The 24842-nt window shown below is 29.4% G+C and overlaps 1 protein-coding gene across 1 annotated transcript; it reads left to right on the top strand.

Annotated features, from left to right (window-relative positions):
* The first annotated feature begins 15524 nt into the window (after positions 1-15524).
* LOC129313474 (isoamylase 2, chloroplastic-like) lies at positions 15525-23694 on the top strand. Its single transcript, XM_054956628.1, has 5 exons — positions 15525-15876; positions 16048-16178; positions 16454-16562; positions 17106-17173; positions 20612-23694. Exon 5 carries the CDS (start codon positions 20667-20669, stop codon positions 23418-23420), a length of 2754 nt encoding a protein of 917 aa, XP_054812603.1. The 5' UTR covers positions 15525-15876; positions 16048-16178; positions 16454-16562; positions 17106-17173; positions 20612-20666; the 3' UTR covers positions 23421-23694.
* The last annotated feature ends 1148 nt before the right edge of the window (positions 23695-24842 follow it).

The following is a 24842-nucleotide window of genomic DNA, read 5'->3' as shown; positions in this document are numbered from 1 at the left end:
CTGCATGGAGTTCCCAAACGAGGAAGTCTCTCATAGATGTTTGAGGAATACATAACTTAGAACCATGAAAGAGGAAATCATCCTTAATAAGGAAAGATATATGGTTATGACGAGCTCCATTACCAACTTCTTGATAAATGACTTTAAAGTCAGGGCATGAGATGTAGTCATCATTTGGCCTCTCAAAGCCTACAACACTAACACTCATTGTGCAAAAGGTTAACCCTATGACTTAGAGTATCTGCAACTTTATTCTCAATTCCTGCATGGTGCTTAACGACAAAAGTGAACTTTTGAAGGAATTCAACCCATTTAGCATGTTTGGGGTTTGGGGTTTGGGGTTTGGATGGAGTTGAGAGTTTATGAACTTAAGAACTTGATAGTCAGAATAAACAACAAATTGTTGAGAGAGAAGATAGTATTTTCAATACTCAAAAGATCTAACTATGGCATAAAATTCCTTGTCATACATGGAATACTTCTACTTAGCTTCATTAAGCTTTTCACTAAAGAAAGCTACAGGGTGACCATCTTGCCACTTCAAAGCACTTGGAGAAATTAGGGAGGGCTAAAATAAGATCTTTAGATAATTTATCTTAATGTTTATAAAGGCTCGTGATGCGATAAGAGTCCAATAGAATTTATCCTTCTTAAGGCAATCAGTGATAGGGCTCATAATAGTACTAAAATTCCTAATAAAGTGCCTATAGAAAGATGTTAACCTATGAAAACTACGCACTTTTTAAAGATATCTAGGTTCAAGCTGCTCACAAATAGCCTTAAATTTTTCAAGATCGGCAGCTAATCCTTTTTCAAAAACAATAAACCCTAAGAAAATAACTTGCTTCTGCAAAAAAGAGTACTTGAAAAAATTGACATAAAACTTTTCTTTCCTAAGGGTAAGGAATACTTGGAGGAGATGAGATAAGTATTTATCCTTGGACTTGCTAAAGATCAAAACATTATCAAAGTAAACAACTAGAAATTCACTCAAGTAAGGTTAAAAGATGTGGGTCATAACCCTTATAAATGTATTAGGGGCATTGGCTAGACCAAAAGGCATGACTAGCCATTCGTACAACCCATCTTATGTCTTAAATGTAATCTTCCATTTATCTCTTGGCTTAATCCTAACTTAGTGATATCCACTACGATGATCAATTTTAGAAAACTAATTAGAACTTGAAAGTAAATCAAGCATATCCTCAAGTATAGGAATAGGAAACCTATACTTAACGGTGATCTTATTAATGACTCTACTATCCACACACACTCTCCAAGTTCTATCTTTCTTAGGTGTTAGCAAGGCAGGTACAGTACATGGACTAGGACTATGTTGGATATAACTTTTCTCCGGCAAACCGTTTACTTGCCTATTAAGTTCTTCCCTATCTTTAGGGTTTATCATGTAGTATGGCAAGTTAGGAAGTTGTGACCCTGGAACTAAGTCAATAGCATGTTGGATTTCTGTCATAGATGGTAAATCAGAAAGAAGCTCATTTGGGGTGATGTCCTTAAATTCTTCTAAGAGACAAACTATTTCCTTTGGTAGCTTAGTAATTAGGATAACAATCTTACTAGAAAACTTAGAAACTACAACAAGGATAACATTGGCCCCTTTGGACTCTTGAATAAATTGTTGCTTTGTTAGGAGATGTAAGCCTTGGAGCTTTGATTGGGAGTTCTTAAGATTCTTAGGACTCTTATCCTTTGATTCAAGTTTGGCAGGACATAGTAAGATAGTTTTACCCTTGTGCTTAAACACATAAGTGTTTGCTCAACCATGATTAGTGACATCATAATCATAAAGCCAAAGGCATCCTAATAAGATGTGAGAAAAATCTATAGGGATGACATCACAAAGGATCTCTTCTTCATAATCTCCTAAGCAAAGAGGCACATGACATTGTTGAGTGATAGACAAGGAAGTATTATTAACCCAAGCTACACAAAAATTAGGTGGGGCTTAATCTTAAGGCCAAGTTGAGCTACTCCCTTACTAAAAATTATATTCCTCTCACTTCCACTATTAATGACTAGTTTACATGATTTATCTCTGCATTTCATAAAGGTGTCAAAGATACTATTCCTCTTCCAAGAATCCTTAGGTGCAAGGATAGATAGGAGACATCACATCACCTCAAGGTGTCTTAACTCATACTCTTCCGCAATAATCTCTTCATCCACATTAAAGGGACACTTGGCAGGATCTACTACTCTATCAAGAATATCCTCAATAATCACATCGTCCTTTTGTGATTCAAGAAGTAATGCATGTTGTGGGCATTTTGATGCTATATGACCCTTAAAATGGCATTTAAAACACTCAATAACTAAATTTTTAGGATGGGAACTAAAACCTGCAGATTTATTAGGCTTCTGTATGTCCCCCCTAAAACTAGAGGTTTAACCAGAAGGAAGTTGAGAGCTTGACTTAAGGGAAAAACCTACAGTTTGGTTAATAGGAAGAAGGTTGTGAGTTTGTCAAAACTTTGTGCCTTGCATGGTAGGTTGCCTAACAGAAGGGTACCTAGATAAGTATTCTATCTCACGAGCTTTATAGTAAGCTTCCTCAAGGGTTTCAGGAAAGTCGATCTTGATCTCTCTTTAAATGTCTAATCTAAGCGCATTAATAAATCTAGTGAGTGTTGTCATAAGGTCTTCTTTTAGGTCATATCAAATTGCGAGGTCATCAAAACAGGATATGTAGTCAAAAACTATAGAGGTTTGTCTTAAATTAAGGAGTTGCCTTAATAGTTAGCTCCTATGATGGGCCGGCATATACTTTTCCTTCAACTTCATCTTCATTTCAGCCCATGTAGTTATTAACAATTGACCTTAGTAATCTAGGTTTCTTTAAACAGTATGCCAGTATTTTCGTGTGAATCCAATGAGTTTTATTTTAGTGAAACGCATTCGTTGAATGTCCTTCATATTATACCACTCAAAGTAATCCTTCATATTGGTTAAACAACCTAAGAAAGTAGTCAAATTTAATGTACCATTAAATTTAAGAGCATCTACCTTGACTTTTTTAGTGATGCCCTCTACGTGACCACGTCTAGGGACATCTTAACCATACCTAGGGATTAACTCGTCATTCCTAAAAAGGTCTCCTATGACTTCATCTTCATTCCAAAGATCATCCATATCTTGGAATTGGTATCTTGGAATTGGTGGGTATTAAGTCTATGTGGGGATGCTTTATGGTGGCAACTATTAGCATTCATAGAGAAATGATGTGTGCGAACATAAGGTGCTCTTTGTTGATCAGGTGTAAGGATAGGTTGGTTTGATATTTGGTAGTAAACCTTCCCTAGGGTTTAGATGTAGGTCCTCTTTATCTTTGCCTGTATTGCGATGGCCTAAAAGGTGAACTGCATCTAGGGTTTCTCCAACCAGGGCTCTCAAATCATCAATCTTAGTATCATTCCTAAGAGTTGACTCCCTAATTGAATGGTTAATAGCCCTTTCAAGGTTATGAAAGTTAGTAAGGGTGCTTTCATTATTTTGGGTCATCGTGGATTTTATGATTGTAAGTTCTTAGTCAAACAAGTCTTATTTATCAAGAATGTCTTGAATGGTCATGCAAAGTCGACTGGTATTATACTATTAGTGCAGAGTTTAGGGTGGATCTAATATCTTATTGGATAAAAGGTCCCCAAGTTGCCTCCATTAAAAGGTGAAAACCCTATTTAACAAATTTAACCCTTTAGGAACTCAAAAGCTCCTTAAGGATCACACTTGCTAAATAAGTAACAACTCGAGTAAAGTCTTCACAGTAACCTCGAGGGCCTAGAAACCCCGCGGGGAAACCGATAGAAACTTCAACTAACCTAGGGTAAAATTTGACTCGAGTATAAGGCCGAACTATGTGTGAGGTAGTTGTATCCTAAGGTTATAAATATGAAAAATGTTGAATAATAAAGCAAAAAATTAAAATTGATAATAATCAATATAAGTTAAAAGAGCTCAATAGTAAAGGAATTAAAACTTAAAATTTTATGAAAAGCGACTTCTTCTATCTCTCTCTCTCTCTCTCTCTCGCTTTTTTTTGGCCTTTTTTAACTTTTTTGGCCCTTTTTTTTTACTTTTTTTATGCCCCTTTTTTTAGCGTGAATCAAAGGAAGAATCGAAAGAGTAAAGAAAAGCAAGAAAAATATGAAAAATAATGAAATAAGAAAAGGGAGGGAACAAACCGAAATAAAAGCAAAAGAAAGAAATATGGTAAATGGCTTAAGATGAAAGAAAATTGAAATAGTCTGGAATAATAGAGAAGAAATTAGGAAATGAAATAAGTAGCAAATGAACAAAGTAATAACTTTGTGATAATATCCAAAAAACTCAAAGATTAAAGTTTAGGATCAAAGAACCTTATCGAGTAACTTAAAGAGCCTTAAATTATAAATTTATCTTACAAAGCATTTCTGTATGATGATTCTTAGTACTGAAAAGGTACTTTAGAGTGGGTTTGGTAATAGAAGCGGTATGGGAACCCTGGCTCTGATGCCAATTGATGTAGAACGGGGAAGAAGAAAGGGGAAGAAAATATAGAAAAGAGAGAAAGGGATCGGCAGAGAGAATAAAGAAAACAGAAAACTCAGAAGAGAGGCAAGAAAATAATAATTCTTATTCAATCAAATGTGCATACAAATCAAAAGAGTTGAGATGCTATTTATAGGCATCGACCCAACCCTAGAAATAAATGCATAAAAATTCTAAAAATTCTAAAATTAAATAAAAAGATAATAATAAATGAAAAAATAATAATAAATGTTGAAAGATAACAATAATTCAAATTAAAACAAAATATGCGTAATTAATATGAGAGAAAATTATCTTTAATTTTCAAATCTACAATATCCTTGTAATATCTTCACTTATTTCTTTTTAACTTTCTTCCCATCATGATATGAATAAAAAAGATATACTCCCTCTGAACCACAATATAAATCATAATTAACTAATTCATAATTTACAAACAATGTTAGTTGAAATTTTAAATTCTTAAAAATGTCCATATCTTTTCATTTGTATCCTCATTAAATATTCTATATAAAAGCCTCAATAATAGTAATTAAAATTCTAATGCATGGTTTTTTGGAAAAAGAGTAATAAATGAATGAAGGGTATAATTGAAAAAACAAATTTAAAAGTTATCTAATATTTATATTTTGGACCAGGTAAGATTTATAAAAAATTTCTTGTATTATAGTTTAGAGGGAGTAAAAACTAGCACTAATCATGTTAAATGAGATAAATAGTTCAAACTTTACTGAAAGAAAAAGAATCATTGGGAGGGTTATTTCAATTGATTCCAACAATATTCAAACTTGGGAATTTATTCTAGCAAAAAGAAAAAACCTGGGGATTTATTACTAGATAATATTCTCTTAAATAACGGCAAAACATTATATTAGTTTCATTTTTCTCCACTATATCATATATAACCTTTCTAGAGTATAATGGAAGATCGTTGATTCAGGTGATTGTTCGCTCCCTTAATTAATGCGTATTTGCTTAAGCTTCTTGGATTTCGCTTTCAAAACGCAATTACTACTCTATTTTTATTTATAAAAAAATTATTATTATTTATTTATTTTTTATATAAATAAAATCACATATTTCAATAATCATTTATTACACATTTCTTAAATCATCTCTCATAATTTACATTAATAAAAAATAATTAATATATATTTATGTTAATTAATATAGAATATTTTAATTTAATTTTTTTATTTTTAAATATAATTATTATAATTAATTAAATTTTTTAAATTGTGTGACATAAGATATATATATATATATATATATAAATGGAGGGGGTAGATTGGATTATGTGGATGAGGGATTGGGGAGCTTCCACTGTGACTTCATGGATGGTTTGACTTCTCTCTGTCAGTGGCAATCGAGGGTCCTACAATCCCTCTCTCTCTTCGGGGTTGGGTTGCTTTCAATGCCCCATTTTTTTTAGAATCTCTGGTATATATGAAGAAAAATGACAGAAAAATTTATTTAAATTAAGTAAATAATAAATTGATCTAATAAAATGATATAATTTTTTTAGAGTATTTTGAAATCTTTTTGTCATTAAAAAATTAAAAAAAATGACACTTTTGTCCAAACATGTATCAAAGTTGGAAATTCACAAGTTTTGATTCACAACTTTGATTTCAATATTAATAAGTTTTGTCCTTAAATTCACAACAATCTATTAGTCATTCACAAGTCCTGGTGTATAAGTTCAGACAAGCATTAAAGTTGAAAATTTACAAGTCTCCATTCACAACTTTAATTCTCAGGTTTACAACTTTCGTCCCTAAATTTACAACAATTTATTAGTTAATTGCAAGTCCTAGTGTGCAAGTCCAGACAAGCATCAAACTAGAAAATTCACAAGTCTCTATTCACAACTTTGGTTCCTAAGTTAACAACTTTTATCGCTAAATTTGCAATAATTTATTAACCATTCGCAAGTCATTATATGCAAGTCCAAACATGCATCAGAATTGAAAATTCGCAAGTCTCCATTCACAATTTTGGTTTCAATATTAAAAATTTTTGTTCCCAAATTCGCAACTATGCAACAAGGAATTGTAATTTATCAGTATCCTCTGAGTAAGCATCAGTACCTACATTTTTCAGCTTTAAGTATGGAGAGAAAATGAAAATCTCAATCATTTACACACAATAACTTATATTAACTTCAACTATCACATATGGGAGGAGAAAATTTCAAGGAGGAGAGAAAATTTACCTATGTACAATAGACGTAACAAAGGAAGCATGTTTGCTTATATATACCCATGCACAGTAGCCAAACAAAACAAACAGTCCATGTATAGAAACTAAAAAAAAAAAGGAACACGAGAACAAGAAGAAGAAGGAGAATAAGGAGAAAGAGAGGGAGACGGACCAGAAGAATATCATTAATTAAGGTGTAAATGGAGAACATGAGAATCTGAGATGGACTATAAAAAATTCGTAAGTTTCTTCAGCGAGGATTCTGATTTTTGTTTACTTTGAGGCAATTTGATCATTTAATTTGATTTTCTAATAAAAAAAATTCCAAGGGACTCTAGGAGAATTGTACCATTTCATGAAACCAATATATCATTTATTTAATTTAAATAAATTTTTCTGTCATTTTTCCTATATATTATCCATATTATAAAATTAAACCAAACATATAACCTAACATTATTATTTGTATATTATAATTAATTTATTATATTTATAAATAATATATCATTATATATAAATAATACATTTTTTATAAATTTTTAATGATAAATCTCATATAAAACAATGATAAATATTTTATATATTAATATGAACCCGTTATATTTTTAAATTTTTAAAAATTTAGGTCATTTAGGTCATATTTTTTAATGTAAGATTTTTTTTTCTTTTATCAATGGACCAATTTATCCATTTTTATTATTATTATTATTTTTTTGTTGTCATTGGCCATTGCCGACTGGGACGGAACTCAAAGCTCCGTGAAATAAAATTCAGTGGAAGGAAAAAAAAAAAAAAATCCAGAACACAATGTTGGACAAAATAACAAAAACAGACAGCGAAGCAGATGAGAAAATGCGCGCACTGTGGAATTGGTAATTTTTTCCTTCGCTTTTTGATCGATGAGAAGACCATGAGCCTGGCTTCGGTGCTTAGAAGTGACGAGCATTATGTACTGTTCAAAATTTTAATATAACGATTTTAAGATTTCTTTATTTTTTTATATTTATTATAAAAAATTATAAAATTTTAATACATCTAGATCAATATAAATAATATAAATTTAATTTGAATGATTTAATTTAATATTAAAATTTTTTTATAATTTTTAAAATTAACTATCTATGTGTACTCTAGATACTTTGGATTTAAAATTATTAAGTTAAAACATTTTTTAATTTTTTTAAGTTTCAATTTGAAGATTATCTTTATTTTTATTTTTTAATATTATATTTACTAAAATAAAGATTTTTTAAAAATTTTATTATTAAATCCAGATGGTTCAAAATACATCTGAATGATTAATTTATAAAAATTATAAAAAATTAATATTAAATTATACCATTCAAATTAAATCTATGTTGTTCAAATTGATGATAAGATAAATTTATTAAAATTTTATACTTTTAATAATAAATATAAAATAAAAATATTAAAATTTAAATTGTTCAGATTTTGCTCATCACTTGATGAGATCTGAAACCAAACGTGAGGGTTTTAATATAAGGGTTGATCACTTTCTCGCCCTCGAGTCACACACAAAAGATTTCACCCCTGTTAAAAAACATGATTTTAATATTTTAAATAAAAAAAATATTTGTCTTGACATATCGTCTTTGTACCTTGACACCTTGTAACTATTTGCAAGAATAATTTAAAAAAAAATTAAGTAGAGTATAATTTAAAAACTCACTGGTGAAAGAAAAACCATAAACTACTTGTATTTAACTATTGGTGAAGAGGATGATAGGCTAGTATTGCGTGGGGCAACCTACTTTTCAGTTTCAACTGTTTTTACGAAGGAAAAACCTTATTTAAATGCTCTTATATATTTAAAGTAGTTATTTATAATTAAATTTTTTATAAATTATTTATTCTATAATAAATTTTATTATTAATATTATTAATACATTAAAATTCATATGTCTTGATTGATTGGATAAAAATATATTAATTATATACTCCCTTCATTAAAAAATATAAAGTATTTTTAACTAAATTTTACCCCTAATAAAATATTTGCTTGTTTTCAAACTAATCTTATTTTTTTATATTTAAATAGGGTATTTTATCTTAAGAAAAATATAAAATAATTTATTTAATATGAGCACTTTAAAAAAAATAATAATTATATTTTAAAAGATTTCAAAATACTTATATTTTTAAATATATAATTTTTCAAAAAATATTTTATATTTTTAAACCAAAGGACTCCTATCTTCTTATGAATTGGCGGAATATTAGAGAAGAGATGATTTGGAAATCCATGGGGCTGCTATGCGTTGAATTTCAACGGCGTGATTATCAAAACAGGAGACTCATCACCCTTAAATGCCTAATTACCACGTAGATTTTGTATGATGCGAATTGAAAGGTGCTCCTTTCCATTTCCAGCATATTTATTAAAGCATAGAGGTTCTTGCTTAGAAAGAGAAAGAGGATGTACTTTTTTAGCCAAAAATAGATTAAGTAATTAAGAGGATTGATTTTTGAATTTTTTTATAAAATTTTCAAAATATCTTTAATTAAAATTATTAACTATACTATCAAACTTTTCAGCCAAACATATGTCCCCCAAATAAACTAATTAGATGTGCAGATATTTTTGAAAATAACTCATCAAAGTTTTATAAACTTTGTGAGGTATCTAATATTATAAACTAGACAAAATTTCTATAAAATGGGTTTTATTGAGAATATGAAGGAGTAATTGTTTTTATAAAATTTTTATTATAAATGTAATATATTTTTTTAAAAAAATATTCAACATAGCTGTATTTCTAGTCTCGTTTGATTTTTCATTTGTCAAAAGTCAGTTTGTTAAAAATTTATTTGATAAAAATTAATTTAATGAATTAAAAATTGTTTGGATTATATATATTGTAATGTGTTTTTAAATGTATAATTATTGAATAGAACATTGATTTTTATCAATTGTAACTGTTGTTATATAAATAGTTTATATTACAACAACTTAAATATAATTACATTTTTTTAATAATCTTAAAAACCCCTCATCTTTTTACAAGGCATTTTTGAGAAGGATATTTAATTCTCATCATAAATATATCAAAATTATTTAATTATTTATTACAGTATTTTATATTACCTTTCTTAATATTTTTTATTTGGCTAATTTTTTTTATTATAACAAGTGTTTAAATGTGAAATAATTTGATGCTCTTTATTCAGTGTTATTGAATTAAACAAGCCTTTTAATTTTATCTTGTAAGAACATAGAAACTGAGAGTATAACGCAATCAATGTGAAAGTACAATAAATTAGGTTTTTAATTTAATTTGATTGGGATGTTGATGATGGAACAAAGGGTAGAGAATGTCAGAATGATGAATGATGAATGATGCATCAATTTTAAGGGTTGGAATTGTGCTTTCAATTTCAAAAGCTCCAAGAAATAAGGTTAACCAAATGCACTTTTGAACTTAATTTAATAAATGTGCTTTTAGGAAAGTGAATTTGGATATAAATTGTTGCCCAAACAACTTTTAATATCCTAAAAGTGTAAATAAATTTTCTAAACATGAAAGGTTGGATTCTTTGAATATTTTACTTTTTAAATTTCAAAAAGACTTTTGTGAGTTTTAGAAAATGAAAGTTGTTTGACTATCATTTAATTTTTAAATATACATTTTAAAATTTCATTCATATGAGCATCAAAAGTCATTTTCCAAAAATTTATGGAGAGTTGTTTTTGGCATTTCAAATGTGGGAATTAAAAATTTTAACCACCTTTTTTTCTCATGTTACCTCTTGTTAATATTTTTTTAAAATGCAAATAAAAATATTTATAATTATTTTTTCAACATATCAATTTTTTATTATTTATACTTTTTTATTAGTTAAAGTATCCAATTTTATATTATTAAAAAGTTGTCCTTTTTAATATTTATACATTTAAAAGTACTTTTAATCATATATTATTCAAAAAATTTAAAATTTACTAAATTAATTTTTGAAAAGATCTCATTACGATAATTGATTTTTATCAAACTAACTTTTATTAAATGAACTTTTAATAAATAAATTCTTAATAAACTAAAAACTAAATGCATCCTATAACTACTCTAGCTTGGCATCTTATCTCACTTGGAGACTTGATAAATTCTTGATTAGACCCAAGATATCACATCATTTATGATTCACATAATAAAATTATACCAATTTAATTAAATACAATCTTATGTATTATTATTTTTAATAATTTTATTCTTATAATTGAATGTTTATTTAATTTCTTGTTCTTGTTCTTTTTTTATTAATATCAGAATCAATTTATATTTGATATTATTTAAATGTTATATTTTTATTAAATAGATCATAAATGACATAATATATCTTATTCATTTAAAATTTTTTCATATTACTTGTCTATTTGCGGCTTTCATCGGTGTCTTTGTTAAATGAGGGATTTAAACAAATATTGGTAGGGAATCGATGCTTTCATAAGTTTGTTTTTTTTTCTTTGGGACAAATCTCACATTGTCGAAGAAATGTAAAATTTGAAAATTGAAACAGCCAGCACTGCTTTCTTTCTTTTTTGAAATTAATCTACAAATCTTTATAGATTTATTCAATTTTAAATTTGATCTCCATAATTTATTTTATTTTGATAAAGCCTTCATAGTTTAATTGATTAAATATATTAGTTCTTAATTGTTAAAATATTTTAATTTTTATTTTAAGAAAATGAAATTAAGGACTTTTATATATCTATTAAAAGATTATATAATTTTAGAATTAATTACATAATTTTTATAACTCAAAATTCATATAACTAAGTTATGTCTTCTAAAAAACTTATATGTATATATATAATTTTCATAAAAATAATAAAAATAAAAATATTGTATTAAATAAATTTTTTGGCTAAAAATATTAAACCAATTTTTTTATAAATTTTAAAAGTATTTTTATTTTGAAAAATTCAATCATTTATTAATAATTTTAAACTTTAGAGACTAACACATTTAATCAATCACATTAAAAAATTAATTAAAATAAAATAAATTACAAGAACTTAATTCATAATTGATGAAAGTTAAAAGAACATGTGGATTAATTTTTCCTTCTATAGTTTTTTTTTTTTTTATGAAGCAATACGGCTTTCAATATTGGATCCACTTTTTGGCCCATAAACTTGGGTCCACACTTTCTATTAGATAAACAAATAAATTAATATTTAAACTTTAAAGTTAGTAACATTATAAATTTTAAACTTATTTATTATATAAATTATTTTATTATCTTTTAAACAGTATAATCTAGTCCATGCTGTTAATAAAAATTAACTTTAATTATTAATTAATTAAAAAATAATAGAAAAAGATTAAAAAATTTCTAGGTGATGTAATATTTTGGGGTCACTGTTTATAGTTGTTGAGTTCTTTATTGCAAATTTTTCTATCCTTTTTCATAATTTTTGACATTGATTATTTTTTAAATTTTTAAAAATTTATTTTCCTCCCTTTTTAAAACTAAATTCACACAAATTTAGAATCATATATATATATATATATATAGATTGATAAAAAAATTGACTCTCATTAATTAATAGATTTTAGGTTAATGTTAATATAAAATTTTTTTTGATTTATTAATGAGATTTAATTTCTTTTCTTATTTTTTTATGTATTTTCAGTCTACTTTTATGGGAGTATTGATTCAAAAGAGTCACATTTTAAAATTTTTCTAATCATTAGCATTAATTCCATCTGGTTATCCTTCTCCATTCACTGTACTTTCTCATGCCTTTTTAATTTTCTTGATCAATGTGATTTAATTTATTTTTTTATTTTTCACGTATTTTCAATTTACTTTTATGGGAACATTGATTCAAGAATAGTCTCATTATTAAATTTTCTTGACCGTTAGTAGTAATTCCATTCACTGTCCTTTTGCATTTATTGTACTTTCTCATGTCTTTTTAATTTTTCTAATAAATGAGATTTAATTTTTTTCTATTTTTCATGTATTTTTCTGATTCGCTGTATCCAATATCATTCAACTTTTATCAACTATCATCCACAAATATTGTCTATGAAAAGAAAAAAAAAGGAAATAAAAAGAAGTTTAAATTTGATTTGAGTCATCAACCCTTATTTCGTGGTTTTGGCCTTTCAAATTATATATGTTTTACCGTACATTTTGCCTTGCCAAGATAACATGGTGACTACTTAAATACTCTAAATAGAAAACACTTGAGTAATAGAGGTATCTTTTTGGTAATCTTTTTGTTTTGCACATAAAAAAGAAGAATAATAACAAAAAAATAGAATACGATTGAATAAAAGAGGGATCCTTTTAGATTCTTTCTTCTATCCATATTTATAAAAATACAATTTATATAGTGTCTAATTTTTGTTATGTAATTGAAAATGAGGAGTTATTGAGAATTTTAAAAAAATATTTTTTTAGGGCCAATATTCTCTAAGCACTGTGAGAACATGTATTTGCTAGATAGTTTTTCACTATAAACTTTAGAAATGAAGATAAAATATATACAAATAAAATATTCAAAAAAAATACTTAAATAAAAAAACTTCTAAAAATTTAGCCATATCATATGTATGGATTCAATAAGATTGATGATATTTGTTTTAAATTTTTTAATTACAACCAGTACAATGTACGGAAACTGTCTAGTTTATTTCTTAAATCATGACAAGCAGCGGGTGAACACGATGAAAGCGAGACCGCTGTAGTGTCGATATATTTTCCTGAATAAAAAAATGTCATTCACAATGGAAGAAACAAAATTCGGAGCATTCGTGTAGTTAATATCTTTCAATTTGATTTCTTGTTTCGCACTATTCCTACATACGAGTTTCATATTCATCAAGCTCCAATAATCAAAGGAAAGAGAGTTGAACAAGATCATATGTATGGACACCAACCTTATGTTATGAGACTTGTATTGGGAAATCTCACAAGTTAATTAAGGTTTATAAATGAAAAAAAGTTTTTTCACCAAGCTTCTTTTGAAATGAGTTATCCATTTATACCTATGTTTATCACATTGATGTTTTTATTAAAAGATCGGGATCGTGCAACACAAAAGATTTTAACTAATGTAAAGTCAAGTGAGGTGCCATGAAACAGAGCTTATTAGAAATGTTGGCTCTCAACATGATAACGTTATCATAGCTCTTACATCAAAAGGTCACATAAGTTGAGTAAATATATAAGTGTGAGGAGCTTTTTTTTTAAACTTGCACTCATCACATCTTGAACTGTATTAACTAAGAATTTAGGTTCTTTGTACATATGAACGATGCTTTAATTAGGTGTTTGAAAAAGTGGCACTATTTGCTACATCATAAAGTGAGTGCATAAAGTTAAGAACTGAATATTCAATCTAGATAGAGTAGTATTAAACAATTCCATTCAATTACTTCTTTATTAGTTGTTGGATTTTAAAAAATTTGGGCGAATCAACTTGTAATTTATTATTCCATTCGAATCATTGCATTAAGAAAAAATTTTATTTTTTAAAAACAAAATACTCATTAGTAAATGTGTCATTTTAACTGAAATTAAAAAATAATTATCACATTTTTTTGACCCGCAAATTGTTATTTACATATGTCTGGATATGGAGCTGATAATTCGGATAGGAAAATAATGCCTTCAGCTGCCCACCGTACTTTCCATTTTTTATATTTCGATTGATGATGTGCTTTTTTTTTTTTTTAAAAAAAGTGATGTTTTATTTTATGTTATGATCAATTACTTAACATAATATTTTGTTTATGGTAATTTAAAATGTTAATGTAACATGAAAAATAAATTAAATAAACGGCAATAATTATCAAAAGTACGTATTGTAAGAAAATATAAATATAAATTTATCGGTAATGAGTTGGTGTATAATGCCAAAAACTGGGAGAATAGTGCCCAATTTTACAGCTGTTTTTTGTTTGGCCAACAATCATAATCGTTGACACCAATCAATAATATTAAAGAAAATTATGTATATATCTCATTAAATTGATTTATTTATAATTAAATTTTATAAAATTTAAAAATTACAGCTAGATTTCTTAACACATAAGTGTAATTTAAAATTAAGGTGTTAAAATAATACTGTTTTTACTTATTCTATTCATTTAAAAATGTAAAACATTTTTAATTGAATCTCACTCTTGATAAAATAGTTACCTAATTACAAACTAATTTTATTTTTTTATATTTATTTTTATTAAATACGCTACATTAAATATAAAGTTATTTATCAATATAAACATTTAAAAAAAAAGATAATAATTTTATTTTAAAAAATTAAAAATATTTTATATTTTCAAACGAGATAGTATATAAGTGATAGGAATGCCCGTCTTCCTTAATTACCCCTTACCCCCCCTCTATTCGTTCACGATCGCTTTCTTTGCGATCGCTCCACCGCGTTCTTTTTCTTCTTCGTTATCATAGCATTGTGATCGACACTCTCTTGGCCTTCTTGTTTCTCACTAATTGCTTGTGATTGACACTTGTGTTTAGTTTTACACACTTTACACAAGTAAAATTTTTAGAGTTGTTTGTGAAACCTGTTATAAAAAAAGTAAAAATAAATGCTTTTTATATTCTCTTTTATTTTTTAAAATAATAATTTTAGAGAATTTACTTTTAAATGATTTTTCTATTTATCTAACCTTTAGAATAATAGTTAATTTTTTTATTTATTCTCCAATGAACTTTATAAAAACACATTATTAAACATTTTTTTTACTTTTGTTGTTTTGTAGACAAAAACGGTTGCCAAACAAGCTCTTCTTCTCCGTACAAAGCTAGGCGGCCGTTCTCAATCGACTCTATCTCTCATTTCGTTCTTCCTCTCAACCCAGAAGCCTCTCATTGTTTCCTCCGTCTCCGTTGCTGCAATCCACGCTGTCTGAGCCACCACCGGCTTCTACGCCACAATCTTACCGTAGACCTAAACTCTTTCCTCAGTCTCAATCTTAACTGCTCCGCCGCCGGATATCAGTAACTGGTGGTTGGAGAAAACATGGCCGAGTCAACTTCTCTGACGTCTGAGCAACTCTTGCCGAGTGATCTCATCTGACGAATTACAAAGGCGCGCGTCTTCTTTTTCCGTCATCGTCTCTCCCGTCTTATGTAAGTTCTTTCCCCTCTTTCTTCTTCGCCAGTTTCTTCCTAGCTTTACTCTCTCCCGTTTCTTGATCGGTTTCTTCTTCTTGTCTTTTTTTTTTCATCTTCGTTTTCTATCTTAGTTTTTGATTTTCTTATTTTCTATAGTCCGAACTCTTCCCCCTTATTATTTTTTAGATTTCAGTCTCTCCTCTTTGTCTCTCCCATGGCCAGAAACCTGTACGCACATGATCAAAAAGTGCAGGCAGTGAAGAATCGGGAAGAATGTCTATAAAAAACGCAGTCGATAATTTTGCAGATTTTCTAAGGTTAGTTTTTTGCATTCCCAGTTTGATTTTTGTTTTTGATTTGTATTTTTTCTTCGAAAATAAACAAATGGACATCATTTTCATCTTTGAATGTCTTCGAGATTTCTTGGGTAATCTATTTCTTCACATTTAGTTTATACTGTTTAAGGTTTCATCAACATTTGGCATTTTCGTTTTAGTTTTGCATTAGCATTTGCTAGCTGTTTTTAGCTTTCACATATCTACAGTAGTTTGTTGATGATGAATGATTAATGTTCTTGTTATGTTGATTTCAGGTATATTTGAAACTGAAAGGCTTGAGAGAGACTTGCCATAACTTCAAATAACGACAGGGAATATTTTTGTTCTGGGATGGCTGCGCTTCTCTGAAGGTTCCAATTGTTGGTAAATAATGTCTTTAAATTCAGGGATTCAAGGATGTAATCGTTTAAATGGGTAGTTTATGCGGGAAATTTTGGCCTGCTTTTATATAAGATGTTCAAGGTTTTGCTTCTGATTTTTGTACTTTTCCTATCATGTAGTGCTTTGAATGTTTTTGTGCAGGGTATGTGGGTTTTGGTATAACACGTATTATGTGTAGTCTAAAGCATATGAATTTATTATGTGTAGTCTAAAGCTTATGAAGCTCCATTGTAACAATCACTTCTCTCAACTTCCAATAACACGTATTTGTGTAGTCCCATCACTGCACCATCCTTGAGTCAGTAAACTTACAGGGCAGCCCCCTTGTTTTATGTAGATTATGTGGGTTTTGGTATACCAATGATTAGAAATCTAATTGCTGTGGGCTAAGCTGACCTGTGCATTGAGCCACTTACTATTGACTTATACATGAGACTTTTATTATGTATGCTTTAAATAATAAATACATTCCAGTACAAGCATATGTATTTGTTTTTTTCTGACTTATGTTTATGTTTTTTATAGGGACATTTTGATGACACTCGGGGGCTCCCAAATTGCTGTCAAAAGCACCTAGGAAAGTCAAAGAGTTGGTACGCTCTTTTTTTATAAAATGAATAGAATACTGAAGTTTAGTTGCTTTCTAGCTTTATTGGTGTTAGCATAATTAATCATCATCCCTGTGATGAATTTAGGATGAGAATAAAAGCAAGAAGGTCTTGCAGAAATTTATGATATTTGTTTTTTTTTTAACTTGCATTCCAACATATAAATGCCTCACTGTAACTCCACTCATGTTGCCTTTGCTTATGATATACCTAAAAATTCCCTTTTATTATTAAATTTTGTACTGCAGGAAGAATATGTTTAGAAGACAGGCTAATGGGGATGATTGCTTATATTTTAAGTTCATATATAGAAAGACCAGCATTAAAATCTAAAATCCAGAAAAAATATTTTAAATGTGGAAGTCGAATCGATTCTGAACATAAGAATGTTCAGATCAGATTAAAATACAAGAGATTTTCTCAGATAACAGATAAAAAAAGAAAATAACAATTTATAGATCGCCTCTTTATCTCCTATGTTGTACATTATTCTCATTTTATTTATTTAAAAATCTTTATTTAATTTATTTCTATTCTAATCTTTCGAATTTCTAATTTAGATTAGAATATTATTATTGTATATCTATTATGAGGAGAAAATATACAAAGACAAAATATGCATTTTGGTATTCTAATTTTATCCAGTACAATCACATTGATTAGTATTTATGATGTATTGTATTCTAATTTTTCAATCCACTTTTTCACTTTCAAAACTTCCTCCATCTTCTTCAGATTTTTTTCCTTAAAAGGCTGATCTTTTCTGTCATCCTATTCTTTTTTTTTTTTTAACTCCCTTTCTCTTCTTTCTTTCATCCTTTGCTTCATAGTATTGAAATCCGTGTAGGGGGTCTTTGCATTCTTCTGGTCTTAAGTTCATTCCACTTTTAAATTTCAAAACTCCCTCCATCTCTTTATATATATGTATATATTTTAAAAACTGGTCTTTGCTGTCATCCTATTCTTATTTTTTCCTCCCTTTTTCTTCTTTCTTTCATCTTTTGCTTCATAATTTTGAAATCCGTGCAAGGGGTCTTAGCATTCTTCTTGTCTTATTTTACCTGCCATGTTTTCCTTCATATGAGGTAGCATCTTTATATATATATATATTATATCATTGGTGTATGTGATAATGCCAATTTTGTGAAATATGGTTTCTGATTTTTAAAGCATCATTTAAGTTTTGCATATTGTTTGTGACCATTGGATAAGAAAGTGTTTTCATGCCTAAGCTGTTGAGGGTCCTTAGATAGACATGTAGTCATCAACTTTACAAATAATATAGTGTTTTTTAACTAAAACTCAACAAGTGCAGCTTTTCTATCATGTATCAGAAGCAATGTCAGCTTTTCTCTCAAGTAAGACTCAAAAGTGACTTCATTCAAGCTCGTTGGATTGATCGCATTGTCCAAAGTATATTAGTTTCGAATAAAGTTAGATATGTTTTTACTAACCAATGCAAGCTGACTTGAGAGAAAAGAACATCGCAGATGCATAAAGTCCCTGATCAAGAAGTGACCTTATTTAATTTGAACCCATCTTAGATGCATAAAAAGGCACTGCCTCATTTCCATATCAGAACTTGTTGCTATTTGACAATAATAAGCGGGCTCCATTTTGTGCATTCTGGACATCTCAATGTAAGAGAGAGAGGCCATTCACTAATTAAGAACTTAAGCCTATTTATCCACCAAAGGAGGAAAGAATCCATACCATAAATAGGTTAAACCATAGACAATGACAAGTGGGATAAGAAGTCTATTAGTATGCCTCTTGACTTCCTTTGTTGATTTGATTTAAAATTCAATATTTATTTTCAACCTTGACTTTTTCTATTGTTAGTCCATTTGTGTTGATTCTAATTAACTCATGTCATAGAGGAGAGCATTATTTCGTGCTAGAAATACATGGGCTTAAAGAACATGTATAGGCTATGGAATTTTGTTTTTTTAATTTTATATTTTTTTCTGATTTGTTCTTACTGCTTACTAATGCTGTCAATTTTATAAAAGTTGTTGATTGTCAATATTGTGAAATTGACTTTTTAACTTTTCTGGATAAAGAGACTTAATCTCTATCATTTTGCTTTTTCAAACTTGTCTAATTGAAAAAAAAAATTCTTTGCATTTTGATAAGATATTCCCTAATAGTATACTCCCTTCGGTCTTATTTATAAGACACATTCTAGAAGTAATTTTTGGTCCAAAAAATGGGATGCTTTGCAATAATTAAACCACTTTTTTCAATTTTACCCTTTCTTAATTAGCGTAAAGGTATTTAATATAGCTATATTATTATTTAAAGTCAAGGATATAAATGAAAATGCATCTCACTTTTTTATGATATCAAGAAAAAAATTGTTCTTAATATGCATGAAATGATTGAAAGTGTCCTATAATAAGGATTAGAGGGAGTATTTCTTTGTCTAGCATGCCTGAGAAGTGAGATGTGCAAATTGAGATGTGCTAGAGGTGTGGCATTTCAAAGTGAAAAAAACTTATCATTGTGTAATATATTTGGCAAATTTTTGTGGGTAAAGGTGTATTATTGCCCTTAAAGTATTCTTCGAAAAGCACTCAGCACTCTAAACTATTGGTTGGAGCAATTTTGCCTTTAATGTAATTAGGATAGAGCATTTTTGCCCTTGCCATCAAATTTCCAATGACTATTAGAAATATTAACTAGGACTCCAACGTTGACCATTTTAGAATTTAACGGAAAGGGCAAAAATGCTTCGTTTTAATACTTCAAGGGCGAAATTGCTTTAACCAATAGTTTAGGTTGCTGGGTGCTTGTTGGAGAATACTTTAGTGATAAAAATGCATCTTCACCCAATTTTTTTTTATAAGATTTGGCTCAAATTGCCTTGATAACTGGATGACTAAGAGATTAGTGAAGTGGGGAAGTTGTAGCCACAGAAGTGGAGAGAAGAGTGTAAGATATCAAAACTAACTGTAAAATTGAGATAAGATAGTAGGGAGTTTACTTATGATATGAAAAAGGCTTTTTATTGTTGTTTTGATTCAACAATATTTAAAAAAAATTAAGCCCATTCCATAACGATTACACCTTAAAAGCACGAAGTGTGGGCCCTCTGGGGTAGGGATGCCCACCCCACAGTCATTAAAGAAAAAGTGATTATTTGTTGGAAACTGATTTTAGGAGTCAGTGTCTAAATCCAAGAAGATTATTTGTTGGAAATAGATTATAATCAATATGTCATCAGATCTTTCTTCATTAATAATGTGAGGCATGCAATTTGATTTTCTTCTGTCATTGTTGAATGGTATACTTTTTGCGACTCAACTTTCTCTTCTGAGGTGCTTTCTGTTATATTTTCATTGATAAATTTTGATCAATGTTGCTTTCACGATTTTCATGTTCAATTAGATTGTAACTCTGGTTGTATATGTGATTATGCAGTTGAATTCCTCTTGATTCTTGTGAAAAAGATGGGCTATCATGTCTTGCCCATGCAATGTTATACTTCCTATTATCAAGAGAAAAAGGCTTCCTAAATCAGTTAAGGACCTCCCTCCAGGCCTTTGAAGTTATTTCCTGTGTGCTTGTCTGGTTTCATTGTTCTCTAGCCCAAAAAATGGCAAATCTTCCTGTGTCATTTTCAATTCAAGCAGGCCTTCAAAAACCAAAGGCCATTGAAGCATCTCAGCTTAGTGAATGTAAATATGGAAGTAGATTGTCTGGATTTGATACCCCAGGTGTAGAAAGAAAGAAAGTTTGTACAGCAATGCACAGTATCATTAGCCCATTTTACCAGAATTTCACTACAAGATTGTATGGTACATCCCGACTATCCATCAAAGAAAGTAAAAGGCAAGTTGCTAAATTTACTGAAGTTGAAGATTTAAGAAGTGCATTGAGTTTTTTGTTCAGGACAGAAATTGGCGGTCAGGTTAAAGTTTATGTTATCAAGAAAAATGTCAAGTATTTTGTGTATATTGAGGTCTCTTCCTTACAATTACATGGTGAAGGATTGGTGTTGTGTTGGGGTGTGTATAGAGCCAATTCATCATGTTTTGAGCTTCCAGATTTTGAAAGTTCAGCTACAGATACAAGAACAGGGATGAATCTGAGCCCATTCCAACAATCATTGTCAGGCAACTTTACAATTGAGTTGGAATTTGATGCCAAACAAGTTCCCTTTTATTTCTCATTTATCCTGAGATCATCATTGAATGCCGAGTCAAGTGCATTTGATATTAGAAGTCATAGAAAAACAAATTTCTGTGTGCCAGTTGGTTCTCTTCCAGGGCATCCAGCTCCGCTGGGTCTCTCTTTCTCTCCTGATGGTTCAATGAATTTTGCTATTTTCTCAAGGCAAGCAGAAGGTATGGTTTTGTGCTTGTATGATGATACCAATCTTGAGAAACCTGCCTTAGAGCTTGATCTAGATCCTTTTGTCAATCGATCTGGTGATGTATGGCATATTTCGTTTGAAAATGCTTGGACATTTGTGAGTTATGGTTATCGTTGCAAAGGAGCTCTTTTTCAGCAAAACAAGGATGATAATTATAACAAGCATGTTCTTCTAGATCCATATGCAAAAATTATTGGGAATTCTTTTCCTAATGGTTATGAATCAGGTTTAACTGCAAAGTTTCTTGGGAGGTTGTGCAAGGAACCTGATTTTGATTGGGGTGATGATTTTCATCCAAATTTACCAATTGAAAAACTAGTGGTCTATAGATTAAATATTGAGCACTTTACTCAGCATAAGTCTAGCCAGCTACCTACTGGTTTAGCTGGGACCTTTGCTGGTTTGGCTGAGAAGGTGCAGCATTTTAAGGACCTTGGCGTTAATGCAATTCTTTTGGAGCCAATCCTCACATTCGATGAACAAAAAGGACCATATTTTCCTTGTCACTTCTTTTCTCCAATCCATATTTTTGGACCATCTGGTGGTCCCATATCTACAATCAACTCTATGAAAGAGATGGTGAAATATTTGCACGCTAATGGGATTGAAGTTCTTATGGAAGTTGTTGTGACCCATACTGCTGAGGTGGGAGCACTGCAAGGAATTGATGACTTATCCTACTATTATGCAAATGGAGTTGGTGATTCGAACATTCAAAGTTCCCTGAATTGTAACTATCCTGTAGTGCAACAATTGATTTTGGATAGCCTTCGGCATTGGGTTACTGAGTTTCACATCGATGGCTTCACTTTCATAAATGCTTCACATCTGTTGAAGGGGTTTCATGGAGAACACTTGTCTCGACCTCCATTGGTTGAAGCAATTACTTTTGATCCATTACTATCCAAGACCAAGATCATTGCAGATTGCTGGGATCCATACAACATGGTTTTCAGGCAAACTCGGTTTCCTCATTGGATGAGATGGGCAGAAATGAATGCTAATTTCTGTAATGATGTGAGGAATTTTTTGAGGGGTGAAAGCCTTGTTAGCAACCTTGCAACTAGAATTTGTGGGAGCGGGGACTTGTTTTCTGACAGACGAGGCCCTGCATTTTCTTTAAATTATGTTTCCAGGAACTTTGGACTTTCTCTCGTGGACTTGGTCAGCTTCAGCAGTGGGAAACTAGCTTCAGAATTAAGCTGGAATTGTGGAGAAGAAGGGCCTACTAATAATAGGCATGTCCTTGAAACAAGACTTAAACAAATCCGTAATTTCCTTTTCATCTTGTTTGTGTCATTAGGAGTACCTGTTCTGAACATGGGAGACGAATGTGGTCTGTCTTGTGGGGGTTCTCCTGCATATGGAGACAGAAAGCCTATAGATTGGAGTGCTTTAAATTCAGGTTTTGGTAAGCAAATCTTGCAATTCATTTTGTTTTTGACTACACTTAGAAACAGGCGAAGTGATCTTTTCCAGAGACGAAGCTTCTGGAAGGAAGAAAACATAGAATGGCTAGGAAGTGCTCTAGCTCCTCCAAAATGGGACGACCCCTCCTGCAAGTTTTTGGCCATGACTTTGAAGGTTGAAAGATCTGAAACTTGTAATTTATCAGCAGGAGGTGATTTATTTGTTGCTTTCAATGCAGCTGATCAATCAGAAACTCTAGTTTTACCCCCACCTCCAGAAGGCATGTCATGGTGTCGTTTAGTTGATACGTCTCTTCCATTTCCTGGTTTTTTCTCTTCCAATGGTGAATCTGTCCCTGTCCCTGAGCAGATTGCAGGATTGTTTGCTTACAAAGTGAAGTCTCACAGCTGTATTTTGCTCGAGGCAACCTACCTTGATAGCTAAAAATTGTTTTGTTGTTTAATGAGGTAAATAAGTTTTACGACTCCTTTGTATATATTCAATAATTTGTTTATGGTGATTTTCCTACATTCAAGTGATAATTCTTTTTCCTTTGTCCTAGCTCCACAGTGACTGTAAATAACTAGATCCTGATCCCTTGTGCAATATATGGAATCCGAGACTGAAAATCACATTGTTATGAGTAGCAACTTTGTGAACAATGTGATTTTTTTATTAGCTTTTATACAAATATTCATATTGATTTCTGTGTTTCAAACCTGCAAGTCACTCCCGCAAGCTTATTGTATTTTTTCTTTTCCTTCATCATGGACTCGAGCTGCACCATAATTAGTCCGGAACACTAGTGTGCCACTCAAATCCAAATAAATAACAAATAATAATATATTATGGTTTTGGTTTGGATATATTGGCTTTACCGGCTGGAAAAAATTGTGCCTGATTAAATTTTTGAAAATTTGTGAGCATGACTTGTTTAAATTGATATATAAGATGTTCATTATTGATATGTAAAGATATAACATTAACAAATAAAATAAAATAATTATAATACAAAGTATAATAAACGTTGGGCTGTTTACTTGATTTAGTTTATATCATGAATTATATTTGTAAAAGCTCTTTTTGGTTTCTATAAATTAAAAATTTTGAATGAAATCTTTATAATGAAAAATTAGTTGTTATTAATATTATATATATATATATATGTTACAAAAACATAAACGATAATTTTATTTAGAAGATCGCCTTTTTATTTTTTTTAATTTCAATACCATTTTTCAGCCCTTGTATTATACAAAAAATGTTAAAATTTAATGCATAACCAATAAGTGCATTCAAAACCGCTTAAAATTGATTATAAATAAGGTTTGATTTAAGGAAAAATGATAACAAAATTTCACTGAAATGTATAAATAATAATTTAGTCTCTTAAAATGTCATAATTTTTTTTAAAATTTTTAGAGATTTTTCTGTTATTAATTAATTTATATTAATTAAAATTGTCCTTATTAGAAATAAATGATTTATAAATTTTGTTTAAATATTCACAACTTTTCTTCTTATATTCACGATAATGTAATACCAAATAAAAAATTTAACATTCAAAGTTATGATTTATTATTGTATTATTGTGAATATAAGAAAAAAAGTTATGAATATTTAAACAAAACTTGTGAATTTTTTATTTTTCAACAAAGATAATTTAATAATTTATATAAATTTATTAATGACAGAAAAGTTTCTAGAGACTTATGGATAATTATGATATTTTAAGAGATTAAATTATTATTTATATATTTCAGAAAAATTTTATTATCATTTTTCTTTGGTTTAATTTTTTCTTGGGCTAAGCTGATTAGTTTGATTCAGTTTAGCTTTTTATTTTTTGAAACTTAAACCAAACTT

This window comes from Prosopis cineraria, unplaced genomic scaffold (genome assembly GCF_029017545.1).
Source record: "Prosopis cineraria cultivar Desert tree isolate PC_DT_omini unplaced genomic scaffold, ASM2901754v1 PC6, whole genome shotgun sequence".
NCBI classification, from domain to species: domain Eukaryota; kingdom Viridiplantae; phylum Streptophyta; class Magnoliopsida; order Fabales; family Fabaceae; genus Prosopis; species Prosopis cineraria.
Note: the sequence above shows the minus strand (reverse complement) of the source record. Positions and strands in the feature narration are given on the sequence as shown.